At 35.2% G+C, this 20,252-nt stretch overlaps 1 protein-coding gene across 1 annotated transcript in view; it reads left to right on the top strand.

Moving 5' to 3' along the window:
- Positions 1-20,252, top strand: part of grik3 (glutamate ionotropic receptor kainate type subunit 3) — a 117,580-nt gene that overhangs the window by 85,859 nt on the left and 11,469 nt on the right. Inside the window, exons 10-12 of the mRNA XM_023331239.1 lie at positions 371-574; positions 8,997-9,220; positions 14,612-14,730. Of these exons, the coding sequence (XP_023187007.1) occupies positions 371-574; positions 8,997-9,220; positions 14,612-14,730 (547 nt within the window). The remainder of the gene's footprint in view (positions 1-370; positions 575-8,996; positions 9,221-14,611; positions 14,731-20,252) is intronic.

The raw sequence follows: 20,252 nt of genomic DNA, 5'->3' as shown, positions 1-20,252 counted from the left end.
TGATTTTCCTCATAGTTTTAAAGCAGATATAAACTTTTGTTTCTAGGTTAAGGGACTTTGTCACAGTCTGGCTACGATGTATCCACCAGCTAAATAAGTTAATATCCATCAATATGTTTAGTTTGTATAGGCCTATTGGAGCTTAGAATTTGGTTATTTCATGTTTCTGTATGTGAAAAACTTCAATCTCCTTTCATATTTTAAGTCTCTGTAGCTGCACACTGAACTTGAATCTGCTGTCACTATCTGTTAAGTGCTACAGCGACTCGTCAGCTCAGATCGCTTTTCTTCAATTAGGTGCATGTGCTGAAACAAATTGAAAAAGCTGACCTCACCATTGCTTCTCATTTGATCTTTTGGGTCCGTGCAGGAGGAGCCATATGTCATGCTTAAGAAGTCTGACAAGGCACTGGTTGGGAACGACCGTTTTGAAGGATTCTGCATCGACTTGCTGAAAGAGCTTGCCAAAATCCTGGGCTTCACGTATGAGATCCGCCTGGTGCCTGATGGAAAATACGGCTCACAGGATGACAAGGGACAGTGGAATGGCATGATTAGGGAACTTATAGAACATGTAAGTCTTGCTTTATATCATTTTTTTTTTCTTTTTTTTTCTCTGGCTTCAGCTGATGAGATAATGACTAAAAAAAAAGCACCTTTTGCTTTGCATAATGGGAACAAAATAAACCTGTCAACATCTGCAAGCCTCACTAATTAACACCATAATTGTGTTTGAAATGTTCACACAAGCATTCACTCACTATAGCGATGAATATGAGTAGTCGGATGTTTTTGCATTTCAAAGACTGCCTGGGTGCTGCAGTAGTATGAGAATTCCCAGTTATATTTCATGTAAATAAACACAAGTGGGACTAAACAAAATGCTTGGAAGCCATGCTAGGCCAAGGTCCATTCCAGATTGTGCATATAGTAAAGAAAGATGGTTTGAGGTCCCTTCCAATTCAAAAAAGGGCAAATTATTGAAGAAATAAAATCTTCTAATTTTACTATCTTGTTAGGGCTGAGTGATAAAGTAAGATGTCAATGTTATATTTGAGAATTCAAATAAATGACAATTTTTCAAATATCTTAAACCAAACAACTGTTTTCAATCAGGATGTCCTGATCAATAATGTTAATAAAATCAATTCGAAATGCATGCTGTAAGAAAGGCTACATTTATTTTATCAGTATTGCATTGTCAGCATTGGTAATGTTATTTTATCCGACTCACCTCAAAGAATGTGATCCGGACACTTCATTTTCAATCTGTTTACCTTGACAGTGACATATATTTTGTCCCATCCAATTTTTATGTTTTAAAGCTCACAACTTTTTCAGGCAGTGTAAAACTGCTAGACTAACACTAGCATAATTTGCCTCTGTTTTGATATGACTCGATTATTTGTGTCGTAGCTTGTTTCATGTTAATTATGGCCGAGAAAGTTCTCTTTCTTCATCAACTCAGCTTTTTTGGTTTGAACATTCTAGACATTAATGACACTTGCTTTCTCCAATTCTCCAGCCTTTAGTGGATGTTATACTTTTGTACATTTTGTACACTTGTAAAACCTTGTGTTCTTTTTACACTTCTCAATGATCAGTGGTTGCTTGTTAAGTGTAAAAACAAAAGTGTGAGTTCTGCACAGGCACCTGAATTCTTGAGCTACAATTTCTCTCAGGTTCAGTTAGAGCCACTCACTTTATGCCCAGACTGCATATGAATATAGCAGTGATTATTATCTGTACTTAAAAATATGCAAAGCTTTACCGTAACTTTAGAAAATTGTTTTTATTAACTTTATCTGTTTCTACTCCTCAGGTGAGCTTAATTTTAAATACTCAATGATTTTTTGTCTTTGAACTAAGAAAAAAAATTATTTAGAATATTATTGGAAGTCAAAATATTCCTTTTAATATTAGACATCATTGCTATTTACTTTGTAAATAGCACTTTGTACATTTTGTGTCATTGCAGAATTTTCAAAGGCCTGCCTTTCAGCTGAACTGCAGGTTGTGTCCTCCATGTAGACAGTGATATAGTTATGATTGAATACAAGTCAGGAAGAGCCTTCCAACCTGTCAGTTACATTTATGGCACAATTATGTCAAGGTTGCCTAAAAGTTATGAGTGTGCTGATGTCACTCGGCGAATCGCAACGCTTGCCACAGCTGGATGACCAGGGGTCTGGAAGAAAGCGTGTGATGAAGCACATCTTGAAAGGATTTTTGCAAACACGTCGACCATCGTCTTTCCACAGGACAGTAGGTGATCGCAGCAGTCCCTGTCAAACTCAAAACTTTAGCAGTCATGAAACAGCCTTGCATTCAATTGGTGGTGGTTATTCTCTGCTGGCATTTCATAAGTGTCCCTGTCGGTGCACTCCCTTTGTCCTCAGCCCCATCAGGTCAGAGCTGTACGCAGCTGAAAACTTGTAATAGCGTAAGTGGCATTTAGTGCAGGGAATTGTGTGGCAGGAGTCAATGGCTTGGTGCTGAAAGGGTTGGAAAAGGTGGACTCCCACTGCAGCACTTTATTTTTACACGCAAGCTTTTTGCCAGATCCACGTTGATAACTATAACCTTTAAGGGAACAAATGGATTACCAGAGGCAGACAAGTCAGGCACAAGCTGGAAATGCACGAGGCCATAATTTAAAAGCACATATGTTTTTTGTCTTTGGTTTTTAAGTGAAAAGTTCCTCGTTACCATAGTGAAAAAGGTTACCGGTTTGTAGGCAAAGAAAAAAGCTGTGGTACTAATAAATGACTGCTTATGACTTAAGGTATAAATACTGTTTTGCAAAGAGGTAGCATCAGGTGATAGACACCTCTGTGCTGTGTATAAATTCTAATATAAGCTGTTAAAGGGCAAAACATAAGTAAGCAGTAGCACCTAGAGTTTAAACAAGATATTTGCATTAACTGCATGCAGACAACAGATTTTCCTCTTTTTTGACTTCAAATTAACTCAATCAGGATTACAAATTGAGGCCACCATAATTAAAGTTTTTTCTGAGATTATTTCATTGTTTTGTTTTGTTTTTTAGATTTAGATGTTTATAAATAGTTACTTACTACTAATAGAATTGTTTCTTAAACTGTATGACTGGGTCAAATGTTTTGAGTATCACACTAGCTGAAATAACTGGAAGTTTGGCTCATTCCTCTTCATAGACCTTAGCCAGCTTTCCAGGCCAACTTGTGATCGGAGCCCTTATTCTCAAAGATTCCCAAGACTAAACCTCTGCTGCCAGTGGCATTATTTTAACAAAATTCTTAGAAGTTCTTGAATTGTAAAATTTTTCTTAAATTTTGCCCTGATAATGTGTTGTTCATACAGCAAGATTTAAAAATTGTCATTGACTTTGAAATCCTGAGAGACCACACACATAATGCCAAAAATCTTTGATGTAACAATTTTGGTTGAGTCACAACAAGAGCAACACACCAGAGACAAACTGATTTCCCAGACAAGAAGTTTTAAAAAACTTCTAGAGTTCCAACGAGACTTCATTCTAAACAAACATGGCAGACTTGGAAGAAGCCAGTTTTGACAGTGTTGTGAGCTTTTGTTGTTTTTTTGTCAGTCATTTCACCAGATCAAATACAATCAGGCAGTCAGAGTAAATTGCTGACAGCTAAACGTCCGCATTAATATCAAGTAGATGACATAATGAAATGACCAACATGGTGAGAGGCTGTAATGAATGACAATAATTATGAGAATGTAAATACGGTACAATCAAACATGTTGATACTGTGTGGTAATTAATTAAATTTGGTATAGTTACATCATCATAACAGTTTTCTTAATTCAGACTAGATTTTATGACAGGTTAATTTCTATCAATGGATTGTTTTAGGTGTACACACCCCCCCCCCCCCCCCCCCCCCCACACACACACACACACACACACACGCACAAATATATATACTAATGGCAACTTCAAAACATTAACTTTGTTTTGCTTTAGCCAGTTTATAGCCAATTTAATTATATTCATAGGCTTATTGTGCATTAGGAGAAACTATTTGTTCCTAAGCCTCAACTTGTCTAAGGCTTAGGAACATCTAAGATATTCTCTAATCAATTTTTTAACATTTAGGAAAATAAAAAATAAAAATACTTATCCTAACTGGCCTAAAACTATTGCCACAAAGTGAAGAAAATAACTTTATTTGCTTATAGAGTTTACATAAACATCAGGGCTTAACTATTGGTGTATTTTCTTTTAGTTTATAGCTTTGAAAAGCAAGAGAATCTAAAACCATTGAAGAGCTCACCCAAAGTGTCATCTGTGCAAGAATCATCAATTTACTCATTGCTTCCAGTGCAACACCTGAATTGAAGATCAGCATCTATACTGCCGGTTATTGCTTTTACTACTTCTTATCCAAGTATTATGGATGCAAGGAGATAACGCTGTAGATATTTATTCAGTTCTATTTTTTGGTTCAGTGCTTTTGGTTCAGTGCCTTGTTGATAAGAGTAAGCTGATCATAATTCGGCAGACCTGAAGCATGGGCTAAAAGGCAAGCTCAGTCGATTTGACCCCGAGATGACATGAGACGCAGGCATCAAAAGGAATCCTCATATCTACAAATCTGTTGGAAGGAAAAGTAATAACAGTTATGCACAAGATAAAGAAAGTACATGTGGACATACTGGTATTTCTTTCATTTTTGTAATTACTTTGTGTTAACCTCCTATAGCCCATCGGCCCTTCTGTTTAGAGGCACTAGATAAGCTGTATAATATTTGAAAGTGTTTTTTTTTTTTTATAAGGGGTACAAAAATAAGTCAGGAAAACGCATAATTGTCCCCGAACACATAATGTTGCTTACTACATTTGATATGCTTTGAAAGAATTGAAAGCATTCTTTCAAAGCACTCTTTTTATTGATATTTATATATACAGTAAATACATATTCATTGATATTTATCTATGAATCTGTGAATATCAACTTATCTGATTTTCTCCACAAGAAGGGAAATTTTGGGTTGACATTGCCAAGTGTCACAATTTTATATGTGCAACATGCAGTGGTTTATTTTACTGTAGTCACGAAACTCACTGCTGTGCCAAAGGGCATTGTTTGTAAGGTGCTAAATGATGCAATAGGCCTTGTTAAACTTGATTTAGTCAAAATAGATGATCACGTTAATCATGCTGTGATGCAAATGTTAATAGCATTCTTACCACATCGTTTGTTTCAAGGCAATTAATCTCTTCACCGACAGATACACAGAAAGGTTTTAACCAGCACACTTACTCTTTGTCTGTGCATGTTGTCAGATAGATTTATGGTAAAAACATGAAGTTGGAGATTATTTAACAGTGCTTTAGCAGTATTTTATCTGAAAAACAAAAACAAAACAAAAAAATTATTTGTGAGGAGTTCATTCTAACCTGCATGAGAGTGACTTTGATTTTTATCAGACACAGCAGGGCAACTTGTTGATGCTATTGACCTGTACTGTTATTGCAGTCCTATAATTGATTTATTTGCCTCAGAAGACACACCTTTTGTTAAATCAGTTACAGGCTGCAACTAAATAATGCTTTTGTTTTTTTTCCCCTCCAACTTCTTTGTATGCTTCAATACTGCAAGACCAGAATCCCCACAAACATCTTTTAAAACACATTTTCGGGTCATCCAGCCATCACCCCTATTTAACCTCACGAAAAAAATAAATAAATAAACTGGAATATCGACTTTTTTTTACCATATACCAGAATGTTCAAATAAAGGTGCAATAAAGGCAGTAGAAGTACGCAGTAGGACTGATGATAAAATGTTATTGTTTATTGTCAGAGCACTTGTCAATCTATTCTCTTAAAATGTAAAGAATAGGCCAGACCTAAAAACCTAAAAAGATATGGCCGTTCACCTAAACTCATAGACAGGTCAAACAATGAATCAGAGAAGCAGCCAACTGGCCACAAATATAGCATGAAAAAACCCAGAACCCCACAAGAAATCACATTATTAATTTGTCAAAAGTCATACAGGGCACACAGAAAACATCTGGGAAATGTGCTCTTTTCAAATTAGGCAAGAATTGAAGCTTTCGGCTTGTATGTATGACAAAACAACAACCATCTGTAGCATTGTAAGACATGATGTTTGCAGCATCATGCTGTAGGAATGTTGATCTTTAGCAGGGATGGGGAAGCTGGTCAGAGCTGATGGGAAGATGAGTGCAGTTAAATGCAAAGCATAATTGAAATTGTGTCTCAATTTGGACTTAAGAAAAATATAACATTCTGCGTGCTTATGTAACACAACAGAAGGAGAATATACACGCCTGATAAAAAGCATTGTGGGTAATATTTAATTACTGCATGCTGAGAGCGGCCAGAATATATAGCTCTAGCTTACAGTGCTATGTATTGGTGCCTCTTGAGAATATGTTGATCATGTTAGTGTTAATAAATGTTCTCAAGGTTGTTATCAGGTGAGAAGGTCTGCAGGGACAGCAATGTTAAGCCTACCATCTGCAAACCCAGATAACACCACACCATGTGGCACGTACTAGGACATTGTGTGTGTAGTGCTTGCGCCCGGTTTGTGTGCAGAAGCAGAAAGCAGAACAAGGACATGCTGCATGTATATTAACCCACCGTAGGGATCTTTGGAATAGCATGCTGGCTGATCTTATGGCTGAGTGGCAGGTTGGTTCAAAGCAGCAGTTGGCAGCAGAGAATACAGTGAGCAGGATGTGATATGCGAATTTGAATAGTTTAGGAGAAACAGCGAATACGCGGCAGGATTCTCTGGTTTTTCTGTCTTTTTATCAACTGTGTGTTTAACCACCATGGTGCAGACCACAGGAGCACATAATTCAAGTTGCCACATGTGAAGTGAAAATGTTTAATTTCTGACCTGCTTTTACTGGTACACAGAGTGTAGATCTAGGCCAAGAGTTGTGTAAAATAACAGAGTTTAATTCTGACTAAGTTCAATGTTAAGAATAATATATGACAGAGGAAGACAAAAGAATTTCTATTCAGTGCTCAGCTGCAACAACCTATAAACATAAATTATTGTGTAACAAAGCCCATCGAAAAAACACAGCTTTTACACATTCTTAATTTTTCTCTATACTTGATTTAAATCTGTTTTTGAATAAGCCTTATTTTCACAAAATAGATAAAACATAAAAAAAACTATCATTTCTATGTGTTGAAAATGCAGTTCTGTGAACTGTTGTATATTCAAGCCCTGTTACTCTTGCACTGCTCAACATGGAGGAATTAAAGAAAGCCTTCCTTTGTGGGTTGTGTCGTTTCTTGGAAGGGAAAAGGGTATCCGAGCGTGAACCAAGCAGCTGGTTTCATTAACCTCCTGCCCAGCCATCATGTAGGGGGAGAGGATGGTGGTGGTTCTCGGGTTGCACAGCGTACGTGGGTGGTTGGGGCATGGATATTGAGACCATTTAAATTTGCAGTCCACGCATACTTCTATAATGGGTGGCGACCGCAACTTAACCTGCTATGCCATGCGTGTCTCAACTATGTGTTGTTCTATGTATTCACAAACTCACAGCCTAGCTCTTACACTTTGACATGTTATTCTCTGTATCAGTTTGATTTATTGAAATTATTCACAATGTGCGATCAGGGGCTTCCGATGCAAATTTTATATAAATTTTTTATCAGACACAGTACCTCCCTTAAGTCTCATACCTCCTCAACTGTGACAAATTTTGTCATTACAGTCTCAAAAAATGTGACATGCAATGCTATTCAGCCTCATTGAGTTCATACTTTGTAGAGCCACCTTTTATTGCGATTACTTCACCAAAGCTCGCAATAAAATAAATATATTTTTGCCCTTTCTTCTTTCCAAATTAGCTCAAGCTCAATCAGCTAGTATGAAAAGCATCTGGAAACATAAACTTTCAATCATTCTCAGTGGTGTGAAAAACGTTTTCCCCTTCCTGATTTCTTTTTTTATTAGTATTTGTTTTGCCTGATTGTCACATTTCATTGTTTCAGAATATTATTGGTTTTAGTGGGTATTCACTTTTTCAAGCAGAGCCATGTAGGTTTGGATTTATTTTTCCCTTAATAACAATAATATAGTAACAAGCATTCACAAAATTAATTTAAAAAATGCATTTTATGTTAACTTTTATTGGCTTTGGCTAATATTTAAATTGGTTTGATGTCCTGAAACATCTTAGTGTTTAAAAAAAAGGAAATCAGGGAGGGCACAGGAATTTTTTCATGTCACTGTAGTTTGGGATTTTGGATCTAAGACATTAAAATCTAGATCCTTTGATTTATGTAGTTCACTTGTGATTTTACCTGCTTGTTTTCTTGGTAGAAGATAAACCCTTGCCTGTTTCAAATATGGCCACTCACCATTGTTTTAACTAGATCCATCTCTACTGCTTCTCTCTCTTTACCAATGAACTTTAGATGTTCTCTTATAAACTTACTACACTTCAAATTTATCTACAACTTTATCCCTGACTTGTCTGATGACTTTCTTAGTGGTCATTATGGCAGTTGTTCCTTAATGTTCTCCAACAAACCTATTAGGATAAACACAGCTGTTCTCTGAAGGCCTGAGATTAAATTAAACACAGTGGGAGTTTATTAATTAGGTGACTTCTGAAGGTTTTGATGCTCCAGATTGTGCTTAGGTATATCAGAGTGAAATTTACTAATTAAATGTACAACATTCTTCAGTTAAAATGAAGAATGTTTAACTGAAGAATGTTAAAGTTAAAGAAGACTGTTCTTTAACTGAAAAAAAATTGCAAAGTTGCAGTTTTGTGAAATTGCAACTTTTTGTTGCAATTTAAGTGTGAACAATTCTTAATACTTCTGTGAAGTACAAGAAATCAAAAGTTGAGATTTTACTAGTTTGATTAACAAATGAATGTATACATGCAGACTGTTGGCCCAGGATAGCCAAAATTAAAGTGTTGGTCTGAAAAAAGAAACCTACAACTAAAACTGTTTTATTTTCCCTTTTCAGAGAGCAGACTTGGCAGTGGCCCCTCTCACCATTACCTATGTGCGTGAAAAAGTCATTGACTTCTCAAAGCCCTTCATGAGTATGGGCATCAGCATCCTGTATCGTAGACCCAATGCCACAAACAACGGCTTCTTCTCCTTCCTAAACCCCATGACTCCAGACATCTGGGTGTACATTCTGCTGGCGTACCTGGGTGTTAGCTGTGTTCTTTTTGTCATTGCAAGGTAAGTACAGATGCTTTAAGCTGTTTGTCCTTTCAGTCCTTCATTCCTCTCCTCATGTGGTTTTCAGGAGTCACAGTAATTTGTTATCATTGCGGGTCGAGTTTTGAGTACATGAGTCCAGTCTTTCATACTGTGTTAACTGCTGGGTAGTGATCAAGGCAGTTATGTCTGCATGAGCTCTCTACAGCCCAGCAGTGTGAATATAAGAAAACCCCTTCAAGCATAGTTTTAAAGCCCCATCCGGTAAGTAATTTCTGGTTTCCTACATGATGTCTTTGGGAATCGCAAGGGGCCTTATAAAGACTTTTGAAGAAGAAAAAGAAGAAAAAAAGACAATCTTGTGTAATTATCATATTCAGCAGCATAAAAAAGCATTCACACCTGATGTGAAATTACATCTGAGGAGTTTATTTATAGTTAATCATCCACATTTACATATTTTATAAATAATGAAGTTCAGGTTGTCAGCGTATTTTTCTTTAGTGGGGGATTATCTGTTTTTTTTTTTTGTTTTGTTTAGTTTTTTTGGTCCTGAATACGATTAATATCCTTTTAGTGTCACTGCCTGCATTTCCTGCTGCTTCTCATGCAAAGTGGTGCTTGAGGAAGTTCTAGAAAACAGGCGCTGGAGGAAGTTCAAGGGCTTGAGAGCAAACAGCTGCACTCCTTCATCCTCATTTGCTTCTGTGAAAGTAAACTAATTATGGAGTGGCTTTACATAAGTTTAAAATCATCTTAAATTTTTGCAATCATTCACTAAAGGGTTCCCCAGAGAGCTCAATGGCTGTCTGTGCCAGGGAGGAGTAAATTGCCTTAAATATTCTTAAATGTATATAAAAGTTAATGTACAGGATAATTACAGTGTTCTTTCAGACAGAAAGGGGTAATTTTAAAGGGATAATAGAAACTTCAGTGTGTTCTTAACAATATCACACCTAAACTGAACCGTGATAATTATATTGCTGAATATTGTTTTTGTCAAATGTAAAAGTTTCATAATAACATATAAATACTAGGAGAACAGGAGCTTCCTTTCATATGGTATAAAATGTGTGAAAGGCTTAAAATTAATATGTTTTTAGTTGCTGTAAAATAAATTTGCCTTGTATAAAGTATCAAAGTCCAACTTTAAATTTGTGTACATCATGAAGTAAGGGAAAAAACACCCACTTTAACATTTTTTGTACCAAAAAAAAATCAGCAATTCTTCCAAAATACAACAGATTGAGACATCTGTTTTTCAATATATGCTTTACTTTAAGTAACCTTTGTCAGTCATACCACAAAATGAGAAAAGACAAGAGACCAACCTATTCAAAATAAAGGTGATTTGACCTTGTCTATATCTGTTGTGCAAAGAACAAATAACGGTTTCAAAACAGTTAAAATTTTTATAAACTAGTTTGGAAGATAACCTAAGTCTGTCTTGACACTATGCACCCTGAGGAGGATAACAGTTAAAGAACTGCTACAAAGAGTGGTATTTTGGGATCACTCTTTATTTTAAGGCTTTTGTATTTCCTAAGTATTTTGTATCCCACTATCAATCTTCAATGTTCAGAAACCAATAAGCTACTTAATAATAAACACACTCAAAGTATATCGAAGTGGAACTTAAATTCCCTTAGAGTTCCATCTTAAATTTCCACCTTAAATTTCCTTTAAGGTGTAACTATAAATTCCATCTTAAAGGGAATTTAAAATTTGCATTAATTATAATTTATGCTCTGTTTATTTGTTACATTGGGATAGTTAATTTAACACAGATATCCCCAGGCAAATACTTTTTTTCTGTTTTGCTATTGCATTTTTTATTTGTAGAGAAGATTTTTGTGTTATAACACATTTCTTCCAACGGGATGTAAAGGTGTTCTGAAAGTGAAGTTGTTTTACTAATCCATTTATTTTCATGTCAGTGGTTTAATCTTTACATTTTATACTTTGTTATGTCAATACAATTCAAATATAAAGTACTATTTTTTGCTACTCCTAAACAGTACCACAATAATATAAAGAGTAAACATAAATTGAACTTTCTGTGCATATTTTGTTCAATATAGTGAAAAAAGACACGGTGCCTCGATATTGCACAAATGGATATCAAAAGATATTTTTCACAAATATATATACAGTATATATTGCTGTTTAAAATAGGACTATATAAACTGACACTCAGTCTTTGACCAGAATGATTTGTTGGCCTGCAAGGATTTAACTGAGAAATTGCACAAGAACTCAGAGTGGTTGAATCATTGTACTGCATAACAAAATCTATGCATCTGTTCATTGATAGTCAATTTCCCCTTTTACTTCCTTGGTTCTTTTGTGATCAGAGTATTATTACCTTAATGTGGTTAACTGGATGAAATAAACTTTTCTGCAGTATTAAACAATGTTCTATTAAACACATCACCAATGGTTTAGGTTAAAAGCAAAATCTCTAATGTGGAGTTGAGATTAATAGTGACCTTGGAATTAAATTCTACATACAACATATATTATAAAAATAGACTAGGACAGAGTTTCTTAAAAAAACAAAAACAAAAAAAATGAAACAGATTTTTTGATTTACGTGTGTGATTTTGTGTTTTCATACAAACATATTTCTAGATTTCTTCCTCGTTGTGCAGCCTTTAGGACTGTAAGCATGTGATCTGAGGCAAACTAAAATCTCTGACGGACAATAATCTTTAAAGATACTAGCAGAGAAAACAGAAGTAAGTGCTCCAATTTTACATACGGCCATTTAAACCTTTTATAGGCAGCCCTCTTTTTAGAACATACAGTTCTTGCTAATAAATATTTGTCCTCAGTATATGTGCAGGTTTTATGGGCTTATTAATAGTGAGCTCATCCAAGTTGCCTCGTAGTCATGGCAATGTGTACAAATTGACCCCCAAAATTCTAACTGGACGGCACTCTACCATTAAGCTATGGCCAAAAATGTCTGAACTATTCTTCCAATATGTCTCAATTCAAGGAATGCACTCAAATCATTTGTGGCCATTTTAAGGCTTATTCATGTGTCTTTCAGCTACACAGAAGGTCTCTTTGAGTCTCTGTGCCCTCTTCACCATCATGTAATTATTTGGCAATGGCTTTCCATTTTAACATTTAAGTAATACAAAATGGGGCTGAAAGGATTGATCAAAATGGAGACAAGTCAACAGCCAGACAGAGCCTGACTGCAAATGCCACCCAGGTAAAAGATAGCAAAGTAGTAGAATATAACTTAACAGAAAACTTCACCTATGGAGACTTTTTGTTTGTAAAAAATAAGAAACATTTGATTGATTTTTTCTAAATAATTCAATACATATAATGTTAAATATTTTTTTAGCAAATAGATATGACATTTTTAAAGGAAATGCTCATAATCAATCTCATTCAGATGTGTGGATACATTCTTAACATACATTAGAGAAAATCCATTTGGGGCATTTTCCCAAAATAAAGACAACCGTATTGAAAGAAAACTTTTGTAATCGGCTAAGCAGTGACGTTTCATTCAGCATCTGCCGTCAAAACCAATGTTTACCCTAATGGTATTGCAAAGTTTATGGCAGATAGTAAAGTAAATGGCAAATGGTTTCACATTCTCAAAGATGACATTTAATACCCTGTCTGTGTATCCATGACTCATTGGTCACCTTTAAGCACAAAACATGTTTTAAAAAGGCATAAGGATTACCAATGGTAATCCTTAAAAACCAGGTCAGAAGAGTTTGAAAGTATTTTGATGTCCTGTTTGATTAGATAAAATAGATATTGCAGCTGTGAAAAAAATTCTGGCCAACGCCTTGGAATGGCAACACAATAATGGAAAATATTCTTGCAAAACAGCTAAAGTTAAAAATAAATGCCAGACAATTATTCAGTCTTTAATGTGGAAAGGTTATAAAATATTTATGGCATACAGTGTGAGCTGTCTGTGTAAACAAACAGCTTGCTAAAATGGGCAATTGGATAGTATTTAGCCAAAAGCTTTCAGTAGTTTTCTGTTTGGCACATAGAATTACAATAATAAGTAAAATTGTTCGAAGCTCAGGAATTTCTTGCATCAAACTGTTAAACCTTACCAAAGATAAATTATGGCTTTTTGTCACACATACATTTTATTCTCTCAAACTAACTTTAAAGTTAGACAATGAGCAAATATGAATGCAGTTTTCCAATGATAATGCCATATTAAGGAGAGAAAGCTATTAAGACTAAACTGGATCTATGCAAAAAAGTAATTGTCTTCTAAATCTGATTGTTCCAACATTGGCAGCCACAGCTACCCTCAAGCTTTTATGGTAATTGGCTCACTATTCTTTACAGAATTGTTCTGCTAGAGGGTTTTAAAAATATGACCAGTCTGGTCAGTTTAAATCTAGGCTTTGACTAGACTTGCTGATATGCAATTTCGGTTTAAGGTCACAAACAAATGATTTATAGTTTTCACAATTTCAGAAGTTCTTTTTCAAAATTGTGTGTTGAGATGTAACGGGACATGGAACTTTGACTTTACTCTTCCTGGAATATTTTCCGGAAAGTTTAAAATTCAACAACACGTTTTTTAAAAGAAAATTTGATATGGGCCTTTGTTTTTGTTTTTCCTGTGGTTGTTTTACATCTCATACATGGATGCCATTTTTGCCCCAATTCTTTCTTTTTGTTGAATCGTGAACATTGACTTTACCTGATGCTCAGTTGTTACTACTGGTAAAAAACACGAAGAAGATGACAGGAAGTAGTAGGAGGGTGATAGTTAGTTCCTCTTATGGTTGTTTGTCAACTTACATTGTCTTAAATCTGGATTTGTAACCCTTTGCAGGCTGACTTTGTTCTGATCTGTTTTTCTTTTAAAATGTGGTACATTGAGATTATTTAAGATTACATTATGTAATCAGGAATACTTCTAATAGTCAGTCAGTAATCTGGGTGTGGCTTGTGAAATAGTCTTTTCACAAAATGTGGTTAATCAAAGTTAATTTCCGTTTAACAAGGGGGCAATTACTTTTCACATAGGACTTGTATGAGTTTGCTAGTTTATCTGTTAATCAATCACATTATAATTAAAAAAGAAAAATTCTTTGATTTATTGGGTAGCCTTTGTGACCAAAAAGTAAAGTAAAACAAATACTAACTCTTTTAGAAATATATTTTCCAAAATTTATAGTTAGCACTGGACATCATTTTTTTTTTAGATCTATTCCAATAAGAAGATTGAATCAGCATCTTCAAAAATGTTTTTATTTTTTTAACCAAGATAAAAATTGTAGTGATGTCCACATTATAGATTTTAATCTGGTTTATTCCAAAATTCTTAAACAGCCCAGTCAGTTCAGTTCTGAGCTGAAATAATTTACAGAAACAGTATTTCAACCTGCTCTTCCTCCACCCCAGGTTTAGCCCGTATGAATGGTACGACGCTCATCCCTGTAATCCTGGGTCGGACGTGGTGGAGAACAACTTCACGCTCCTCAACAGCTTCTGGTTTGGAGTTGGTTCCTTAATGCAACAAGGTATGTCAGCGAACACGGCTGCTTATCTTTTCAAAAACAGTGTAATCATCGCATGACCTCCTCCTCTTCATCATCAGCTCCTAGTTTGTGCCTCTTTAGCTGACAAGCTCCGAGATTTCCTTCACCTGACTGTTTCATAAGACGTTTACCTGTCAGGAACAACTGCAGGGCTCTGTCTCACATGACAGACAAAGGCTGTTGTCACCTAGCTGCTGTTTAAAAAAAAGCAAAGAGTAGGTGCCAGGTACTTGTCAGAGATTGGCAGGTCGGGATGGAAAACATTGTTCCATGTATCTCCCTGTAACACAGTCACTGGCCCTGTTTAAGAGCATCATGTGTTGGGAGAAAAATAATAAAATGAGAAAGAGGTTTGACAAATGCCTTTTGTCAGCTATGCTAGATCTGAGTGGTGGGATGTTTTCAACTCTAGGACTTATACAGAAGTTGACCTAGTGAAAGAAATGTATATGCGTGACTCATAGCTGTGCAATACACAACCAGATATTACAATGATCCTGCAAAACACTGTTTTTGTTCTGTCAGTACACTTTTATGATACCATTGCTAATCTTATTAACTCCTTCTACATACTTTGTGCTTTTTAAGCTATTTGAGTCTCACATCATTCAGTTCATTGAGTAGATGTGTGTCACCATGTTTGGTGTTTAGACCTTTTGTCTAAACACTTTTGTCAATACTCAGATTTCTGTAAAAAATTTATTTTTCCAACATAAACTGAAGGGGGAAGCTTTCAAACAATTTAAATACCTCATGTTCTTTAAGTGCTAAATGCTAGCTTTCAACTAGCAAATATTTTCAAACTCTAAGCAAGTCCCAAGACATTAGGATTTTAGGAAACAAGTCAGTGTTTGATCTTTATTGTTAAATGACAGTTTGTTTGATAAATATGTCAGTCAAATACTACACTTTTCAACAATGACAGTGTCCAAATGGATTCAAATGAGCTCCTACCTTCCACATTTTTTGCAAACAAATTTTTACTGGTACCACAACTTAAGCAAAAGTGAACAATTTATTAAACAAAGAAAATATATTGTCTTTAACATTGTTTCCCTTTGACATAACATTAGACAAACTGAACTACATGACTCATGAAAATATCATCTTCAGCTTTAAAGTCTGTACCGCTTAACACTTATTGATATCAATTTGAACTATCTATACTAAAATGTATTTTTGTTTTTGCAATTTCCTTGTAAAATCTTTTGGTCAATTTGAGCTATTCCTATCCGCTTATACTATTCACTCTGATGATTTGAAGTACTTAACATTGACTCAAGGAGCTGATTGTTCAGAGTATAAAAACAAGGAAGGGAAGTCCTTTCCTTCTCCAAGGTATTCCTTAAAGGGATGAATAAGCAGAGGAAGGGCCAGGATTTACATAATGGAGTTAACTGCGGCAAAAAGGACCCAAGTAAGAAAATGTTTAACCTCAGTGTAACAAGACAAATCAAGAAGGTTTAGTTAGGCTCAGTGGATCTTTGGCTGCAAGGATTGCAAACACATTCAGCAATTCATTAAGCACAGAAACTCGGCGGCACTCTTGTGAAACTGCACAGCAGCTCTTCCAATTTGCTGATACTGGCAGAGAAATATGAGAGCAGCAGAGGTACGCTGTGAGAGGCAGAATCAAATCAAAATGAGCTAGTTAGTTGCCTATATTATTAAACTAAACAGGGGAGAATTTTCTATTATAATTCATAATGTGGCGCACACTGATTTCTGTAAATGCCAGAGCTCCACTGTTTCTCATTTTCAGGCATTGACTGAGGCTCCTGCTGTTAATCAACTCTTATTCATAGTTCCCTGATTTGTTGTTTTGTTTTTTTTTACTTTGAAACATAAAAGTTCATGCAAGGTTATGAATACTGCATATATGCACTTAAAAACAGTTAGCTAATTGGCCAAATAGTCCAAAGGATCTTGCCAATTACTGCATGAATGCATCTAATTTTAAAATTGACACCGTACCTGGCTTTCAGTGACATCGTTTTTGCAACAGCGCCTTGTAACACATGCTGCACAGCGGTATCTGTAGCGAGGTGTATATTTTGTCTGTGTCACATTAACAGACACCCCTTGCTTGTCTGCCAAACACGGTGACAGCAGCTGAGGCGGAAGCCATTTCCTTGACATGTTTAAAATGCAAATGGACGCGTTTGAGGAAACCCACAAAAAAAAAAAAAACACTTTACCAGCCTGTCTGTGGGAGGGAGGTGTCAGAGACAACAAAAAGAACATAAAATATCAGGAGGTGCAAAAGCACTCAGATGCATTCTCGGAGGTCTGGATTTCTCACAACAAACACATATGTGATTATTTTTTACTAATCGGTTTCCTTCTGTAAAATGTTTGAAAGTATGTTTGATCTAAAAAGTTAAATGTAAAAGTAAACATAACAACCTAACAAATTAGTCTGTTAGATTTTGCCTTCAGCATCTTGAAATGGTTAATAGACATTGAACTCAATTTTTCTTAGAAAAACATATACTTGTAGAGAAAAAAAAATCAATTATTTGTAACTCCAAAGAATGTCTAATATTTCCACAAATATGGGATATTAATGTGTTGCAATCATTTTGCAGACAGTACTTTGCTAGATCTGATATTAATTGGTATAACTCTCACCACATGAGTAATGATACTAAGATTAGTTCAGAAGCTACAGTGGCTTCTGGTATCACACCAAAGAGATCTGAATAAAAAATGCATCCCACACCTCATTTTTTTTGTTTTAGTTCATATTTATGCACTACTTTATGTTGGTCTATTGCATAAAATACAAGTAAAGTAAATTAAAGTTTGTGATTTTAACCTGACAAATGTTAATCTCAAAATCAAAAATCAGTAATTCAAGACATTCTGTTTTGGCATATTTGGCTTATGCCAAGGTTTTAGCAATATACTAAAAAACACCAGAAATAACACTTTTTTTTTTTTGCAAATTTGTACTTTCTGTGTAATAAGACTTTCTTTGACTATGCACTGTTAGAGAAAATCAATCCAGCTCAGTGACATGATGCAGAAATTATGTGACTTATAAAGTTCTTTGTTGTGATTTGAGATTCATTTCATTAGATGAGACCCTCTGACACATAATGATATATAATGGTTCCAATTATGAGCTTTTAATCAGGAAAAATACCAACTTTCTCATTTAGCGAAAAGTCACTATTTTCAACACAATTAGGGGTTAGCTTCAAAAAAAAGAATTATTTTTATTATGTTTTTGACTTTTTGTTCTTACTTATTTTAAAAGATATTCTGCTGGAATAAAGTCTTTCAGTATGAAAACAATTCTAAATTAGTGCCTATTCAAATGCTATGGTGATTTATTGATAATTAAAATATGTCCATGTTAATTGTATATGTTAACATGGACATATTTTAATTAATTAAAACAAACACTATATTATGTGTTTGTTTTTATTTTTTTCTTGCTTAACTATAAAAAATTAGCACATCAATTTAATGTAGATATATCAAAAATTGTAATAATTCTCTGACTCTACTCAACATATCATTTGGAAGCAATAAATGACTCCTGCCATCGCCTTAAAGTAACAAGAACATTTCTAAATATTTCCCTGCTTAATTTTATCCAGTCTCAATCAATTACAAAAAAACACAGACTCTGTAAAAACACTAGGAAGTGGCAATTAATGTAATCAATAATTAATTTTATAATTAATCACATAAAGCTCTACTTACTAATGATTTAATTAGGTACAAAGAAAAAAACAAACAATATAAACAAAGATGCTAATTGGTGACACTACTCCTGCTCTACAACTACTGAAGTTGGAAGGGAAGTGTATTTTGAATTAGAAACTCAACATTCAAAATATTGTATATGCAGATTTAAAAACAATTGTTTTTTCTAAAGTTTATGAGGTTTACAGGCTAGAATTCAAACGTATTCTACCTAATGTTAATTTGAGTGGAAAAGTAAAAGAAGGATAAATTCTAAGTTTCAGAGCTGACACTAGAGGACAGGAAAACAGAGAACCTAGAGTAGGTCAGCTGCTGCTGTTGTCTTCCTCAAAACCTACTTACATTTCTGGTCAGCGAGATAGTTGGCTTCCCTCCTCTAGGAGCGTTTCTGTCTGCACAGAGGTCACTTGGAGACTTCCAGCTGTCTTGTTCTCAAGTCTCTTGGATATCTTGGAGAATCCCCACTTTAGATTCTGAATCAGGTCATACCCTTGAAGAAAGTCAGTGAGGAACACTGGTATGTCCGATGAGTGAAGGGAAAATGTACTAAAAATGAAAACAAAAGTTCATATCTAATTAACAAGGGTTTAAATCATTTGCCCATCAGCATATTGACATATGGTAGGAGGAAACTAGCTAGAATGGAACAAACAAATTGCATGACATTTGCCAAGATGACAACTCTTTCCATGGAGTCATAGTCATTCTAAAATATTGCAATGAAATATTGTCAACTTAATTAAACTTCTCATTGATTTGTTTGGGGCAAAATAAATAATGATTGTTCGTTCTGGTTCTTTGTGTCTGAGTCTCAGAACACTGAAGCTGACCTGTGAAGTAGTCATCAACAAGGTGCCGATCAGTCAATCAGATTAGGATTTTGGACAGCCTAAGTCAGAGGTCCTCAACCTTGGTTTTCAGAACCCACAGTTAGGTGTTTCCCTGCTGTTGCACACCTGCATTATGGTTGATAAAGAAGCTTCTGCAACAATTAGAGGCATGCAATCTTTTGAATCAGCTGCGCTGAGTGGACAACATCTAAAACATGTAGTAAGGACCAGATTTATTTAGCAAGTCAAGCTAATGTAAAAAATCAGCAATTTAACATACATGATTCCATCACAATTTTCTTTTCAAGTGTAATCCAAACAGTAAAATTTACTTTGAGTAGACAGTGCATTATCTAGTGAGACATATGATCTTTTGACAGCTAATAGTCTGAACAATGGCCTCTGTATGAGAACATTGACTTGGTTTACAAATAATGACCACTTCCTCTGAGAACAGTATCATACTGTATCTTGCTACCATTTTATTGTTGGCACCATATGACTGATCTGCTTCTTGTATTTATTGGAGTGTTCTGATGCAGTGCCATATATTGCTCCCTGCTGACAACAGTGCTTTATAGTGTGGAATTCAATTGAGTTACCCATGGCTTCACTTCATTTTTAGTGTGACCAGAGAATGCATCTGGATCTTGCCTCTCTGAAGTCATTGTGAATTAAGGGAAGCTTCTATCTTCCCTTGTTTGTAACCATGTAGAGTCTTTGTCAAACCACAAAGGACAAATCCAATCAAATTTGGTGGAAGAGGTTAAAGAGCTGACCAGGCTGCCCGCCTTCTGTGGGCTTGTTACTCTTCAGAATTGCCCTCATAAATCTTCTCAGTAAAGTAACAGAGTGCACAAAGCACAAGGGTATTTTAAAGGTTGTCAGAGATGAGATATAAAGTAACTTTAACACCAGTCAGTGAGCCATTGTAAACATAATACTGCTCAGAAGAGA

The sequence above is a fragment of the Xiphophorus maculatus genome, chromosome 3 (genome assembly GCF_002775205.1).
Source record: "Xiphophorus maculatus strain JP 163 A chromosome 3, X_maculatus-5.0-male, whole genome shotgun sequence".
Lineage (NCBI taxonomy): Eukaryota > Metazoa > Chordata > Actinopteri > Cyprinodontiformes > Poeciliidae > Xiphophorus > Xiphophorus maculatus.
Note: the sequence above shows the minus strand (reverse complement) of the source record. Positions and strands in the feature narration are given on the sequence as shown.